The 14,952-nt window shown below is 35.5% G+C and overlaps 1 protein-coding gene across 1 annotated transcript in view; it reads right to left on the minus strand.

Annotated features, from left to right (window-relative positions):
• The window catches only part of CACNA2D1 (calcium voltage-gated channel auxiliary subunit alpha2delta 1), a 337,698-nt gene that overhangs the window by 156,064 nt on the left and 166,682 nt on the right, over positions 1-14,952 (minus strand). Inside the window, exon 5 of the mRNA XM_085298915.1 lies at positions 8,861-8,990. Within this exon, the coding sequence (XP_085155041.1) occupies positions 8,861-8,990 (130 nt within the window). The remainder of the gene's footprint in view (positions 1-8,860; positions 8,991-14,952) is intronic.

A 14,952-nucleotide genomic window follows, 5' to 3' on the forward strand; every position in this document is an offset into this window, starting at 1 on the left:
AGAGCGGAGCAGACCAGTCAGGTAACACCAAGTACCTAAGTAGTAGCCATGTACTTTAAACTACATTCCTCATGGTTTTAAGAGTGCTATGGACTATCAATTTTGGACCAAGTCTTAATAAAGATCTCACTAATTTCAAGGAAGGTTTTTTGTGTTTTCATGATGAAAACAGATATCCTTTCCACGGGAAAACCTTGGACTTTTTTTCTTCTTCCTTCCTCTTCCTCCCTGGTGCAGGCCCAGGAAGGAATAATGCAAATGCTTCATATAGTAAAATATTTTTTTTTGGTGTTAATAGAGCCTATCTATGCATCAAGGCACTCATTCTTAGCAATATATAATATTTAGTTTACGTATTCTACAGTATATTAAATTTTAAACATTTTCCCCTCATCTTTAAGAACTTGCACAACTTTGTGCTGTTTCCACTTGCACGTTCAGTATGGGCAACATCAGCAGGTGAAATAGATATGCAGAGATAGAGATAAAAACTTGGCTGCACATGTATGTTAGCTCTGGAGAGGGTAGCAGAGGTTTCATCCTTGGCACCCAAGGTGAGCTGGCAGCTTGTGTGAGAACAGAGAAGAAAAAGGGGGAGGCCATGCTTCTGCTTCCCTCCTCTTCCCCTGCAGTGCATGTGTATCGAGATGTGAACATCTCAATATACTTCAATTTAATACTTTAATTTAATATTTATATTAAATAATTATTTAATATAAATAATTTAATTTAATTTATGAGTATGAAATAAGAAAGAAAATATGCTTGCTGGGGGCTGTGAAGGGAATAACAGACTTCCAAACTATTCTGAGGAGTAAGTCACCAAGTAATATTTCCAAACCTCTCACTCTCCCACTTAAATTAGATTTTAAGCCCCCTTAGACATAACAGTTTTTCCATAAAGCTTTTGCATAAGCGCTTTTTAGTTATTAATTACTTAAAGCAATCCTAGAACATTGTTTTCTAATGGCCAATTTACCTTATCACATCCACTTACGAGACAAGAATGAAACACATCCAAACACTGCCATTCTAAGCTTGCAAATATAATACTTCCTTCCATATGCCCTTACAGTTGTCTAGAAACAGGCTTGACAAAATGACTATATAAAGATAGGAATCTATCTATCTTTGTACAAGTAATCCTATAAAAGTACTTAAATGTCATTTACACAGAAAGCCAGAGTAACCTGCTGATGGTTTTTCCTTACTGTATAGCAGATTTGAGAACATAGTGTCACCCCTCACATCCACTCAAGCTTCGAAGTGATGTAGCTGAACAAAGGTTTAAGATGACATTTTACCTTCCAGGGAGACAAATACAAGGCTTGAATAGCACAGACCTGCCATACAACCTATTTTGAAAAGCTGAGCAAGATTTATGAAATGAAGAATCCTTGCACTGGTTCCTGCGCAGGGAATCTCACACAACAGAATCAATTGCTCTCTCAACAAGGCCTGTGTCTGAACATCATATCTTTTTTCCATACGTCTAATAATTAAAGACCTACTGATATTCAGAGTAGTCTGCTTTGCAGTCTRCATTTTAAAAAGCAATGCCAATGTTTGCTATCTTACACTGCCAACTTCRCTGCAGAGCCAAGTTTCTCCTCTTGGTACAAGGGGACTCAATACTAATTGGTATTCTAAGCTACGCATAAGAGAATATATTGCAGAAGCAATGGAAAGAGATCTGAGGAACAGCAGTAATCATCTGGCCTCCAAAAAAGATTTGGCAGTATGCACAGCTTAAACATTTATTACTCAGTTAAGCTGCCTAACAAACACTGCAGTCTTGAGACTCGTGTTAATGTGCAAGATAAGTCTGGATAAACATCAGATTTGATGGTCAATAAATATGCAGTGAAAGCCATATGGAATCATAATGGTAACCACATGGACTCATAATGATAATCAGCATTTAATTTACCACAAAATTATTTTTCACACTTTTTATTATCAACCATGCAAATTAAAGATTAATGTTACACAGTGAAGATGTAGAACATGGAGGTGTTTCAGCACCTTTTTGCCTAAGTGCCTGGGTTTTCAAAACTAAAGAACTTTGGGGAAAATGTCCTCTGAAAAGTCTCTTCATTTTAGGGTTTTCTATTTTATTGAAGCCAGAAATGTAACAACTAGTTTAACCATTCATCACTGGTTTGGCTTCTGCTGTGACTTTTCACCTCTCACCATGTTGTTCAAAAAATAACCAAATAGTAGATCATATCCTTAGAGTATTTAGGATGACTACGGTATATTAGAGACATATGAAGATGAACTCTTGGTTAAAAGAGCAATTTGGTGTTTAAATTTCCTCAAGTTATATGAACTGATTAGATTTCAGAACTGAGAAAGAAAAACCGATTCTTCTTTACCTCCCATTCATCCTCCCTCCGACTCCTTTTTCCACACACGAGTTACGGCATTCAACTTTGAAGATGAAAGTTAAATCACACTTGTCGTCTGTATTTATAAATATAAGAGAATCATATTTGGCTGTTTGTACTGAACTTTAGACAGATGTTCTCTATCTACCATATTTTGGAAACAAGCTACGTCYTTTACAGGCTATATGGTGTTAAAGTACAGAAATTCAATGGATTATGAACCTTTCATAAGAACCTGTCAGGAATTTCAGCACCGTTGGACATCTACCTCTCCTTTTTGCATGGCCAACTTCTTGATTTGTTTTCTTCTTTCACTGTGTGTTACATCAGAAGGAATAAGAATTGGCTCAGATTTTCTACCTTTCATATAGCGGTAGAGTGCTCTTATTCACTGAATTCAAGTTACAGGATTACCACACAGAAAAGCAAAATTAATCTGAGGTTTTCCTTAAGTACCTGTGAAGTAATAAGATATATTTCAATACAGATCAATAGAATCTTACAAGATAGTTCTACATTTCAGAAATACTTGAAGTGTGAGTTAAGAAAATTCTTTAATATAAAATACAGGATAGAAAAATAAAGTAAAAATAACTATTTGTTCTTTCTATCTTTAGGCAAATAGCAAAACCTAGTAGAAGCCAAAACTTATTTGTAAAACATTTAGGGTTGCTTTGGGAATAAGTTATTTTTGTGCACCTTTTCCCCTTACGTTTCTAAATAAGAACAATTCATAAACCCTTCTTTCAGAGTCTCCTGTCCCACTACTACATGTGATGACAGCAATTAAAATCAACCACAAGTGGTTTTCAAAAGGCTAGTTCTAGAATCATTTCAAATAAACTTCTGGAATATTTTACCTCTGAAGTTACAAGAGTCCCACTTTCATAAGAAATGGTGTTTAGGAGATTAAACCTCACTGAAAGACTAGGGGAGTAACCTTCTAAAGTTACATCTGAAAATGAGAATTCTCATGCGTTTGTTTTACAGAGACATTTCAGAAGTCTATTCCAAATGCTTAAGGAAAGACTACTTGATTCTACAACAGAAATTAGAATTATAAAAAAAATACATTTTATTTTAGATCTTTCAACAATTTCTTTTCCAATGAATAACCATAACTTACATTTTAATAATCAGATAGTCTAGGATAAACTGTCTTGAACAAAACATTCATAAATACTCAACTCTAGAATATGGTATTATAATATTTTTGTGATGCATCATTAACATAGGTATAAAGCAACCTACTTGACAAGTTCCTATTCCAACCGATACTTTCCAAATACTATATACTTTACCAGGTCTTTTACTGATATCTGCATCATAAACACACATCTAGAAAAGTATGTTTTTAGATGTATGTATATGTTGTGTATGTATATACAATATACATACACAAAGTATATTGTATATACACACACACACGTAGGCTGATTATTATCTCTGAACAAACAGTTGAGACCTCCAARATACAACACATTGCCTTGTCTGCTGCAGTTGGGTTGAAGATGTAACGCAACCTAAGACTCTTGAGATTTGTATTCCTGTAAGACCTGTGATAAGGCATGATACAGCCCAGAGTGGTGAAATACAAACATCCACAATTTGAGCAAATAACCACTTTCACTACAGATTTCAAGTATGCCAGAAATATAAGGGAAAAAAAAAAAAGGATGAATGCTTGTAATACCACTGTCAAAGGACTTCTAGAACAGTTAGATATTCTCCAGCAGAGACCAAAGTGGGTTTTGGTTCTTATTCTCAAGATGTTTTCCATTTTCCTTTCCTCAGTGACCACCTGATAAACAACACTGCAACTATTCACGAGACAGGAATTAGAACCAAAGTCCCCTCGTCTTTTCAGCAGAAGACACAAACCACTAATTTAGAGTCATGTTCCTGTATTTTCTGTTCTTCTCATGCCATAGTTCTTGCACTAGGTTTGGTATTTTTTAATGATTTTTGCTATCTAAGACTACTATACAATATTAGCTTTTCTTGACAGAGTTTAGTCTTTCAAGGAGTAGTTAGCAATTTAAAGAGCAATTAAGTCCAGATACCAGACCATCTTCTTGTCATCCTACCTTATTGTTAAACATTGATAATTTAAGATGGAAGTCACAGTAAACAGGACATCAGATGAATATGCTAGCCCATCCAATAAAACCAGTGTAATTCAAACACCAGTGATGATGGAAGATACTGTCGAAGTTGTTGACCTTCTGAATTCCAACAGCAACAARAACTTTTATTAAATTTAAAAAGCTATTTCTTTTTGCTGCTTATCTTAAAAGGACTTTCTTTTGAGGAGCTTTAATAAGCTATGCATATAAAAATAACAATATAAGATCATAATATTCAGAACATAAAAGTACCCTGACCCTGTAGTTCTTTGCTTAGGATTTTGCTTCAGTATTTTCCTTCCAGGTTTAATACAGAAAGCAGCCAGTCAGGCTAACAGCACACAGGCACTTAGCTGGAACTAACATTTGCTTTATACTTACCCCAAGCCATAGTGTTTGATATTTAAAACAGGCTGACAGAGAATTTGTTTAAAGGTCCAATTCACTCATTACATCTTTTTTTCCACAAATAGCTCACTGATTAAAATCATTGAAAAAAAAAAAAAAAAAAAAACAAAAAAAACAGTAATCTTGCCAGCTGCAAGAGACGTACACAACGATATAATCCAACTTCTATTTCCAAAGCAAAAGGTGTCCGCAAATTCAAAGATGTGAACACAAAAAAAGAATCAGGAGTCAACCCTCCCCCCTTTTTCTTTTCTCAATTTCAGCTTTACTAAAACAGCAATATTTGCTTATCCTTTAGAATAAAGCATGAGAAAAATAATAAGCTTTGGATTCTCAGCCATCATCAGCATATGAATTCAACAGCATTAACCTTAATCTTTCAAAACAAATAATTCCAAAGACAAAGCTTTGTTGCTTTTATATATATATATATACATATACATATATATGTATATATATATGTATATAAACACTCCTATTTTTCACTAAACTAAGTACAGTGAGACACAGGAAAATTTTATTGCTCCTTTGCTCCCTTAAGAAATGCTGATGTAGCATTTCCAAATATTTACACAAGCTCTTTATCAATATATAGCTTCCTGAATAAGCTTTATTTATTATCTACACATATGACATTCCAAGAACAAAAGACAATGTATTTNGGGTGGGTGGGAAGGAAAGGAATAGTAGAAAATAGGAGCATATTCTTGCTCCTATGACTTTATTTGCTAACATTTCAATGTTTCTTCCCAATAAGCTTGCTGTCTGAGATATCCCAGATTTTCAGTCATTGTTGACTAGTATAGCAATTCCAGGTAAAGAGTATAATACAAATTGCTGTAGCATCAAACCACCAATATTTTAAGTTATTCTTAAAAGTTTTGATTGCCTCCCCATGCTAAGGACTGTTATGTCAAAAAAAAAAAAAAAAACAACAACTGAACATTTGCAAATGACACACTGTTACAAAAGTGAAACCTGATACTCAGTGTCAAGCTTGCTATCAAAAAATAATAGACACCTGATGAGGTTTTAAGGAGACTACAACGTATTTTAAAAAATCATTATGCTAAATGAACCATCAACTAACCACAACTTTATTTACAACCGGTCTAATACACTCTGGGCAGGGGAAATCCTTCTCATTTGTTGGTATCTGTCCAAACGTGTCCAAAGCGATGCCATCAGGCTGAAGACATTGTTCCGTGCATATAAGCACCGCCAATCCGACACTGCAATCAACCCTAACGCAAGTGAAACTGTGACATGCGGAAAGAACATTTAAACTTCTGATTCTGAGGAAGTGAAGCAAGAACAGCTTCACAAGCTACTACAAGGTTTCACAAGCCCAAAGGGAAGATGGATCCATACATTCAGAATTTCATATTACAGAGATTCTGCATTTGATGGTTATTTTAGAAATCATAAATAATAACTACAATAGGAATGAAAACTGAGGGGGGAGAGAGGGAGGAAGACCACCATAGATAAGATATTGCCTAAGACATTGCCATTCCAAAATTCGAGTTTCAGACAACATGAAAATAAATAGCATGATTTGAATTGTGATTAACAGACCCAAGTGAAAATTCAGATTCAGGAATGCACCTGCCTGTCACTATAATTGTCCCTCTCCTTTGGGGACAAGGACCTGGTACTGTAGGACGCAAGAGCAACGAAGGCCAATCTCCAAGAAGAGCGATATCAAGTATCATTGAAAACTGTTCTGTGAGATCCACAGAGCAACTGTCTTTTGCCTTTGGCAGCCTACAAAAGATAGACAGTAAGAGGGAAAAAAATAAAATCTGTTTTCCAAGGTGTAATTCACTCAGCAAAATCCTCACTTTGGAGCTCTAAAAGCTGTAAGCAGTCCCATTCCCCCTTTCTCAGAAGCATTTGTTGTAATATCTCTTTTTAAGTGTTGACTGGCCAACTGCAATGTAGTCAAGGAACTGCAAATCAAAGAATTGTCAAATTGTACAACTGTTTTCTGCTTTAGCAGGCATTGAAAGCTCTACCAAAAAGTAACAGTTAACTCATGTGAACTGAAAAAAAAAAAAAAAAGACAGTATCAGTGTTCAAGATATGTCATCATTCTTTTTAGTTAAAAAAATGCAGATAAAATTTGCTCGTGTAAAGAAAACTAACCTCCAGTTTCAGAAATCTGTATTCCAGATTGTTTACTGTGTTTCAGGTGACATATGAACTTGCCGCTGTAAAATAAATCTGCTGATGACTATGTGTTTCCTGGTATTAAATCTGCAAATTATAGGTATTCTTCAGGTTTTTAACTCTGGAAACACCATCTGCACCTTTATAAGTTACATAGTTATTATCCTATGAGGGGCTCTTGCCTTAAAGTTGATGCATCTTTCCTCCCAGTCTTTGGATCTAAATCATTAGTTGTTTAGGTAGTCCACTTCTCTGGCTGTTAACATGACAGTCAGTCCCAAAGGACCATGAATTTCTCATGAGCCATATATACTGCACATGCAACTACCTCTTCTCAAGAAACTCAAATTTTTATCTTTTATAATCATTTGATTAGATATTAAAGTTGTATCTTTCTATGGAAATCATAGTCTTTATTTTTARGTTAATGGACTGTGTATCAGTAAAACTACCCAATATATATTTGAATGAGAGAAAATTATTTTAAGGTATACTATCTAAAATGTCAAACTTAGTGCTTAATATTTTGTTCTTACATTGTTATGATGGCAATCTTATATCAAAGTTTACATGGTATTTAAAAAATATCCTAATGATGCCAGGTAAGTTTTATAATAGTTTAGCAACAACATATCAATGCTCTTTAAATAAAAGCACAGGGAATGGCCTATCTCCTCCCTTTTATTCYGCAAATAAACTGCGTGTTACCAGTTATTAAAGCCAGAATCCCAGAGTAATGCTCTAGGTCTGTGTCATTCAAGCCCACCATGAGATTACTACCAGCTACTCTGATTCCTTCCCCCATCATATTGACATTTCCACTTTCATTTCTCTGTCATTTATATAAGCAGCACACCATGGTGGCCACGAATTTTAAAGAGGTTACAAAGGTCCGGTTACATCAAGGTGTATTTCTTGCTAATGAGATTTTTGAAAAAGAAAGACTGAAGACTTGAAATTAGGCACCCTAAAAAACAGAACTTAGAAGTACAGATCCTATTTCCTCTTTTCCTATCCTTTAAAAACAACGTAAAAACAATTATGTTGCCATTTTGAGGGCTAAAAAGTCTTCTCAGCAGACAATATTTTTTTTTCTTTATGATGAGCACAGAAAGAAAGAACTTACTTTTATCTTGAAAGACAACTTAAGTAGTGACTTTKGGAATTTTGTTACTGTTAAAGAATCTTTGCTATATATATAAATTTAAATTTTGACATAATTTAGAAAGACCCTATGCAAATTCTCTACTAAAGATTATTACTACAGTTCTGGAGATAGACTGCAAGCAATGTAAGTACTACCATCTTGTACACCACGCTATTTGCTTGATAAGTATATACTTTGGGGTACTTAAGGATATTTTCATTATGCATGGTTTTGGACTCCAGCAAAGATGAGAAGAGAGCAGTGAAGAATATTTCATACTGAATAAGAAAACAGTACAAAGAATTGATGAGAAAATTGGAATATTTAAGAGTTTAGTTTCTCATGTACTTCCATTTCTGAAATTCAGATCCTTCCCTAACGAATCGTTTTCTCCTCAACACATACCCAAACATGGCTTCTACATAAGAGGACTCATAACCCGAACAGAGCACATATCTAAAGTGTTTTAATGGAAAGCAAACAAACAAAACACCCTCAACACACCTGCGCTAAAAGAAGAGTTGAAAAATAGGTTTGGGGCTATTTGTTTTTAAGAACAGGACACAAATAATAAGCTTACTCTTATAACAAAATTATTTTGTGCATAAGCTACTTACAGCCTTCATAAATATCTGTTGGTATGTGGACTGCTGCATGTTGGTAAGAAGTTTGCCGCCGGAAAACAGGATCTTCTTCAAATACTGGTCTGATTCTCTGGCTGCCAGATTCAGTATCATTCTTTTCAGGCTTTTTAAAGAAAAACACGTACAGGTCAAAATATTATAAAGTATGTTAAAAACAATTCCATACACATTTGCCTCTATTTATGTAACAGACTCAGTCTTTCTTTAATAGCTAAATTTTACATTTATCTATAAACAAACCGATTTTATCCAGATCCAAAAATACTTGCATTTAACTCATTATGAATTACAAGTTACCCAGTACAACTCAGTGAAACAAAGAGCTGCAGAAAAGAAAATGCTTTTAGTATGTTAACATTTAACAAATTTCACAAGCACATGGAATTTTTACACCCATAACATTAGGCATGTGTGTATGTGTGTGTGTATATATATATATATATATATATATATATATATAAAATTACATATTATAATTTCTATGGAGTCTCAGAAGTATAAATACGGTATATCTCAATTTTCCTTCTGTTGATCATACAGTAGATCACAAATTTTAAAGTTATATCACTAGTGCACATTTCATAAATATATTTTTGATCTATAGCAGTACACATCAAGATTCAAAAAAGGAAATAGTGCCTTTCTAGAACTTCTCACTGTAACAGATTTTGATCATTGGTCTGGTCTGCTTTCTTRAAAATCCTTGAGAAAATCTCACATACTTTTCTGGCCACAACTGACTGGATGGAAAGAGTCCTCAAAACKTAATCACTCACCACAACCTCCCTGCCTCAGGTTATCATCCTGCCACATCTGCCAGCATCATAGCTTATTGCTTCCTTCCAATTCACTCCACTCTTTTAGACTGCTTTTTTAAAAATTTGGAAAAGCAAAGCTTCTTCTACTTCAGCTGCAGTGACTGAAGCGTGGAAAGCAGCAAGAGGCAGCGAAGATCAAGCTAACATCTTCATCTGCCTCAGCTGCAGCACAACAGCTAGCCTCACTGGACACTCAGATGGCCACTTAGACCAATAATGAATCAACCACGACACCAAATAATTACTTAAGCCAGCCATTTCATGTAATTACAAGGATATTTTTTTATACTGCAGAGTCATAAGTTTTTTAAAATGTGTTATGTTCTGAGAAACAGCACGGACAAAGGAACATCTGTCTGATGTTTCACAGACATCCAAGTGTGTGTGTGTATTAAGGTTATTGTTCGTAGACTTCCACCACATCTGTTGTCCACTATCAAAGCACGGAMAACTAAAATTTTAAGTCACTCACAAAGAAATCTAATGGAAATGCAATTTCCTCATCTGCATCACCACAGGAGCTCAGACAAATGTCATACTAAGCACAGGCTCAAACGCGTAAGCAGTGATCTCAGAGAGCTTCAAGGAGGTGGTTCGCTTTGGAAACACAAAGGGAGCATTTCACCTAACCACTGACCTTTACAGTCCTTTACAGCACAGTTGCCTACAGCTGAGCTGATTACCCCAGGCAGCCTTTACAGTTAATAAACAGAAATAGGCACTTTCGGAATGCAATTCATCCCATCTTAATTACATACCTATTTTCCCATGAGATGAATCATGACTGAGATGTGCTTCCTCGTTTCCATTGACTGTAAGAGTAGCCAAGGGCAATTAGCTTAGGTGTAGGTAACTGCAAAACAGCTGCCTAGAATTAGGTGAGCTGAGTCTCACAATGCAAGTCTATTAAACTTCTGGAAGAAAAGGTGAACACTTAATAAGGGTTATTTTTATACAGCACAGCTTCTGCGTCTTATGGCAAAAAGTTAAATTTGTTCCTTATCACTTAACTCAGCTTATCTCAACTTCTTCAGGGAATGAGAATGCAAGGAAGACACAACTCCCAATACTCAAAGTAAGGGATTTTTTTTTCCTCTTTGCAAGCAATAAAATGATGTACAAAAGATTCTACCATCTTGGCTGTGTCAACATTTGTCAGCATAGTCCGGCACAAACAGGTATTCAGAGTGAAATACCTGGTGGAAAACCAAATAAATGCATTTTAGAGGTTATAATTCAGAACAGTTGTAGCTGGTCCCAAGGACTGCATGGCCTTTATCAAGACAAACCTGTTTTCTATTTTGGTTTCATTTGAACTGAATCCTGTCTGCAGCTTTGTGAAACATAGTAAATGGGACAATCAGATTCACTGAACTCCTGACCCAAACTAAGATGATACTGTAGGTATTTTCTCTGTCCCAATTGTATTATCAAGTGAATTCCAGGTATTTATGGTTCTAAATAATATAAATTGATATAATATATAAAATACTCTAAAAGACCTTATCCTCCTTAGCCTATCTAAGGCCAGATAGTGGCCTTTACTTTCATTCATGTATAGGAACAGTTCTAATAAACATATCTACACGATGTTTGCAGGTTGCCAGAGGACATCTAAATATCAGACTTTTGCATTTAGATGTTGCTAAGAAAGTACTGTTCTAGCTTTGAACTTGGATTACAAAAATGGGAAATATTTGTACAACACAGCCTGAAACGTTTTGACACTGTATACCACTCACTGTATCTCAAAAGGATAATGGGAGTCAATTGTAACTCAGCAAGARAGTAACATTATTACAGTTCACTTTAGATGTGTAAACTAGAGACAAAATCTGTAATAATTTATAACTGCTTTGTGATTTTGAAATGACATAACATTACGATAGCTTCAGACAATGTAATTTGGCTCAATTTTTACATTTCTTTTCTTCTAAATGTTCAAACAAGATATTTTTTTTCCTGATCTGAAATGCTATCTAACATTAAGTAAATTTAGGCGTTCTTTTCCTAAGTTATCTTCTGGCTTCATGCTGTTTAAATTAATGAGTTTGTCTAATTCTGCAAATGTGATCTCAACAACTGATTGTTAATGTGAGAAAATTTCTCTCATGCCTGCAAACCGTTTGATTAAAGAAGCCTAACACTCTAATTTAGTTCTGGAATTAGCACAAGCAATTACATCCTCTCGATGCTTTCACAGAACACTTTGGAAAAGATTGCTGGGGACCGTCAAGCTACATTATTACAATAAAACACCCGGGTGAGTAGCTGTCATGAGACTTTTCCCAACTGATTTTCCACAAGAAATACTTGGGAGGCAGTAAGAGAGAAGCAGGGTATATCCTTCCTAGCTGGTCTTGAACAGAAGTTTTGCAACTATAGTATACTGAGATTTTGGGTTGAAAATCCTGTGGAAATTCATCATCTGAACATAAAATTGTTATCTTTCTTCTTTTAGATATTTTTAATTTCATTCCATGTAATAGTTATTAGCTTTCAGCCACTCCTATCACTCATTGCTATGGAAGAAGCTTCAAGGCTACTGCAAAAATTTGGGTAAGCTCTGGTGAAAATTAGAGGATTTAAGTAATCCACTTTGCAGTCTTAAACTTTCAACTTCAAAATCTAGTCTCACATTCYGAACAGCATACTCATTCCTCCTAAAACAACGACGACAAAGACCGAGTCTGTTATTCTTCCCACCAATATTCCACAATAGCAAAACAAGATGAATCTGTCAACTCATCAACTCCATTTTCTCAATTGATTCACTTGCTCCAACCGAACTGTGTTTTATAATTATCCAGTGCAGGACACTGGACCTAACAGAACTACATAAAATACTCCAGGCAATTTTACAGCCCTGCTGTTGACCCTTCTGTGAGTATTTTGTGATGTAGAGTCCTGACATCGAAACCATCTGTCCATCTGCCCCAGCAACCCAGATGCACTAAATGACCAAATTATATAAAAGTTCTATAGGTCCCTTCATGCCAGATGAATTTTACTCTTAAAGCTAAGGTGTTTGAATTAGTTCTGGATGCAACAGGCAAATATGGGCAGCACTATAGGCAAGTTAAGTGTTGCACACCCTTAGTATGCCGCTTCCTGACCAGCAAAACTAATGTTGTGCCAGGCCTTCAACAGCCATTAATTGTTACAGATGCTTTTATTTTCAATAAGAATTCTGTAGTTCTCTGTTGTTAAAAGTGTAAATTACAAGTAAACAACATTCAAATTTTTTTAAAAAAAAAGAAAAGAAAGAAGAATAAAAGAAAATGCAATGTTATTAATGATGTAAAAGTTTGAAATTTCTACCAAAAGCCTGAGTARATTGCTGCATTAGTTGCTACACTTTTAATACTCAGTTAAACTTTGTTTTCAGAAAAGTAAGTCATATTTTGAAAGAAAATAATCTGGCATGTGAATACAATTAAAATCCAACTTCAACCAATTTCTCTCTCAAGGCARGAACCGAAATGCAATCAATATTGCCACAGGAAAATCCCACAGGGGACAGTGGCTGAARATTAATTTTCTATCTATTCAAACYTAGCCTCCACTTATTGAATTACATTGTTACCCACCACTGGCAGTCAGCAAAATAACTTACTCATTTCTCTGAAATGAATCTCCTGACCAATTTCTCCCTCCCTTGTGAGGCAGATAAAATCCATTTCTCTTTTCATTTCACATTTGTGCCATTTTAGGACATTATCTTGAATAAATAGAGTATTTTTTCATGTGYCTACACTTCACCATCAGAATAAAGGGAAAGCGACACAGCAGCTAAGATTCAATAAAGTGGATTCTTCTGTAGATGTTCTCCGTGACCTTGGCCAAATCACACACAGCTTCATCTAAAATAAACTGGAAGTTGCTTGCCAGTCAACTTCTGATTTTGTAATCCGAATACATAGCAGAATGAATGAAACTGCTCTCTCAAGGGGTTTGTAAGCATAAATTAATTCATGTCCATAAGGTACCTGGAAGCTCTGTGCCAAGAAGTACCCCTGGAAGATGTGCATAGGAAAGCAAGCTGCCATTAAACAAAACCAACCCGTTTCTAGAAACTCGGACATAGTTTAGCTGCACATTTCACTGTCACGAATGCTTCAATATCTGAATCTTTTGCACATCATTTAGTCACTTTTCATCATCACGGCAACAGRCAAATGAGTGGATTTTATATTTCTACTAGTACGTTTTCATTCAGTTGAAAAGCATTAATTTATTCTTGAAAATGAGAACTTTTTTTTCCCCCATAAATATAAAYCTATTCTTTTTTGCTTCTTGAAGCTGGTTCAAGATCAGAAAGACGGAAGTTTCACTGAAAAAAAGGTCATCAATGGAATCAATGGAAGAAAATCAAGTGAACAGAAGCAACCCGTCAGCCRTTTTCTTAAGGCAGACTATTTTCAGAAAAGACATATGAGCTACTCAAATATCAGGCCCAATTTTGCAACTGGACAAAAGAAGAAAAGGTAGATTTCTTCTTGTCAACTGCTAAACAGATCTCCAAAACGAAATGATGATCCCTGCCTGCTTTGACGTTTATGTGAAATAGAAAGGAATTGGCTGCCAGTATTTTGCACTGCTCTAGCACYTAGGGAACATGTTTTTTGCAAAACCACACTGTCCCTATGCATCGGCAATATTTTAGAGGATGAATGCAGAGATGCAGCTGGAACTGTTATGGTTTTAGGCAAGCCAGCTTCCTTGCTCTCTCATTATCTTCTGTCTTTCCTCACAGATCTCCCRAAGTTTCACATTTTCATCTGCAGCATTCTGTTCCTTCTTGATTTCTGAATATATTTAAATTTGTAAATATTTTTTTTTTAAGCAACAGAGTCTCACTGCCTATGCTTCTTTTAGTACTCAAAATAACCTTTGCTGCTTTTTCCTCCCCCAGGAAAATAATTAGCCAAAACTATATATTCAGCCCCTCCAACTCTGCTTGTGGCCCCATTAAAACCTTACAGCGGGGGCTGACAGGGAGAGTAAAATGCAGTGCTGCTCGGAGCACGTTGCGCAGCAATGATGCCTGCAGCAAGCAAAGGACAGGAACCCTCCTCTGAGGACAAGACAGAGTGAAGCCCATTTGGAAAAGCAGCCAGCATGCATTTCGGGCGGTCAGAGTACTCTGAGAGCTTTTTAGATAATTTAATGAATGCAGGGCCTACTGATAACTTTTTATCTCCTTTCTAGATACGTCATCTGCTCTTTGCTGGAAAATTGCCAGGT

The sequence above is a fragment of the Rhea americana genome, unplaced genomic scaffold, assembly GCF_003343005.1.
Source record: "Rhea americana isolate MKP2758 unplaced genomic scaffold, rheAme1 scaffold_1, whole genome shotgun sequence".
Classification (NCBI taxonomy): domain Eukaryota; kingdom Metazoa; phylum Chordata; class Aves; order Rheiformes; family Rheidae; genus Rhea; species Rhea americana.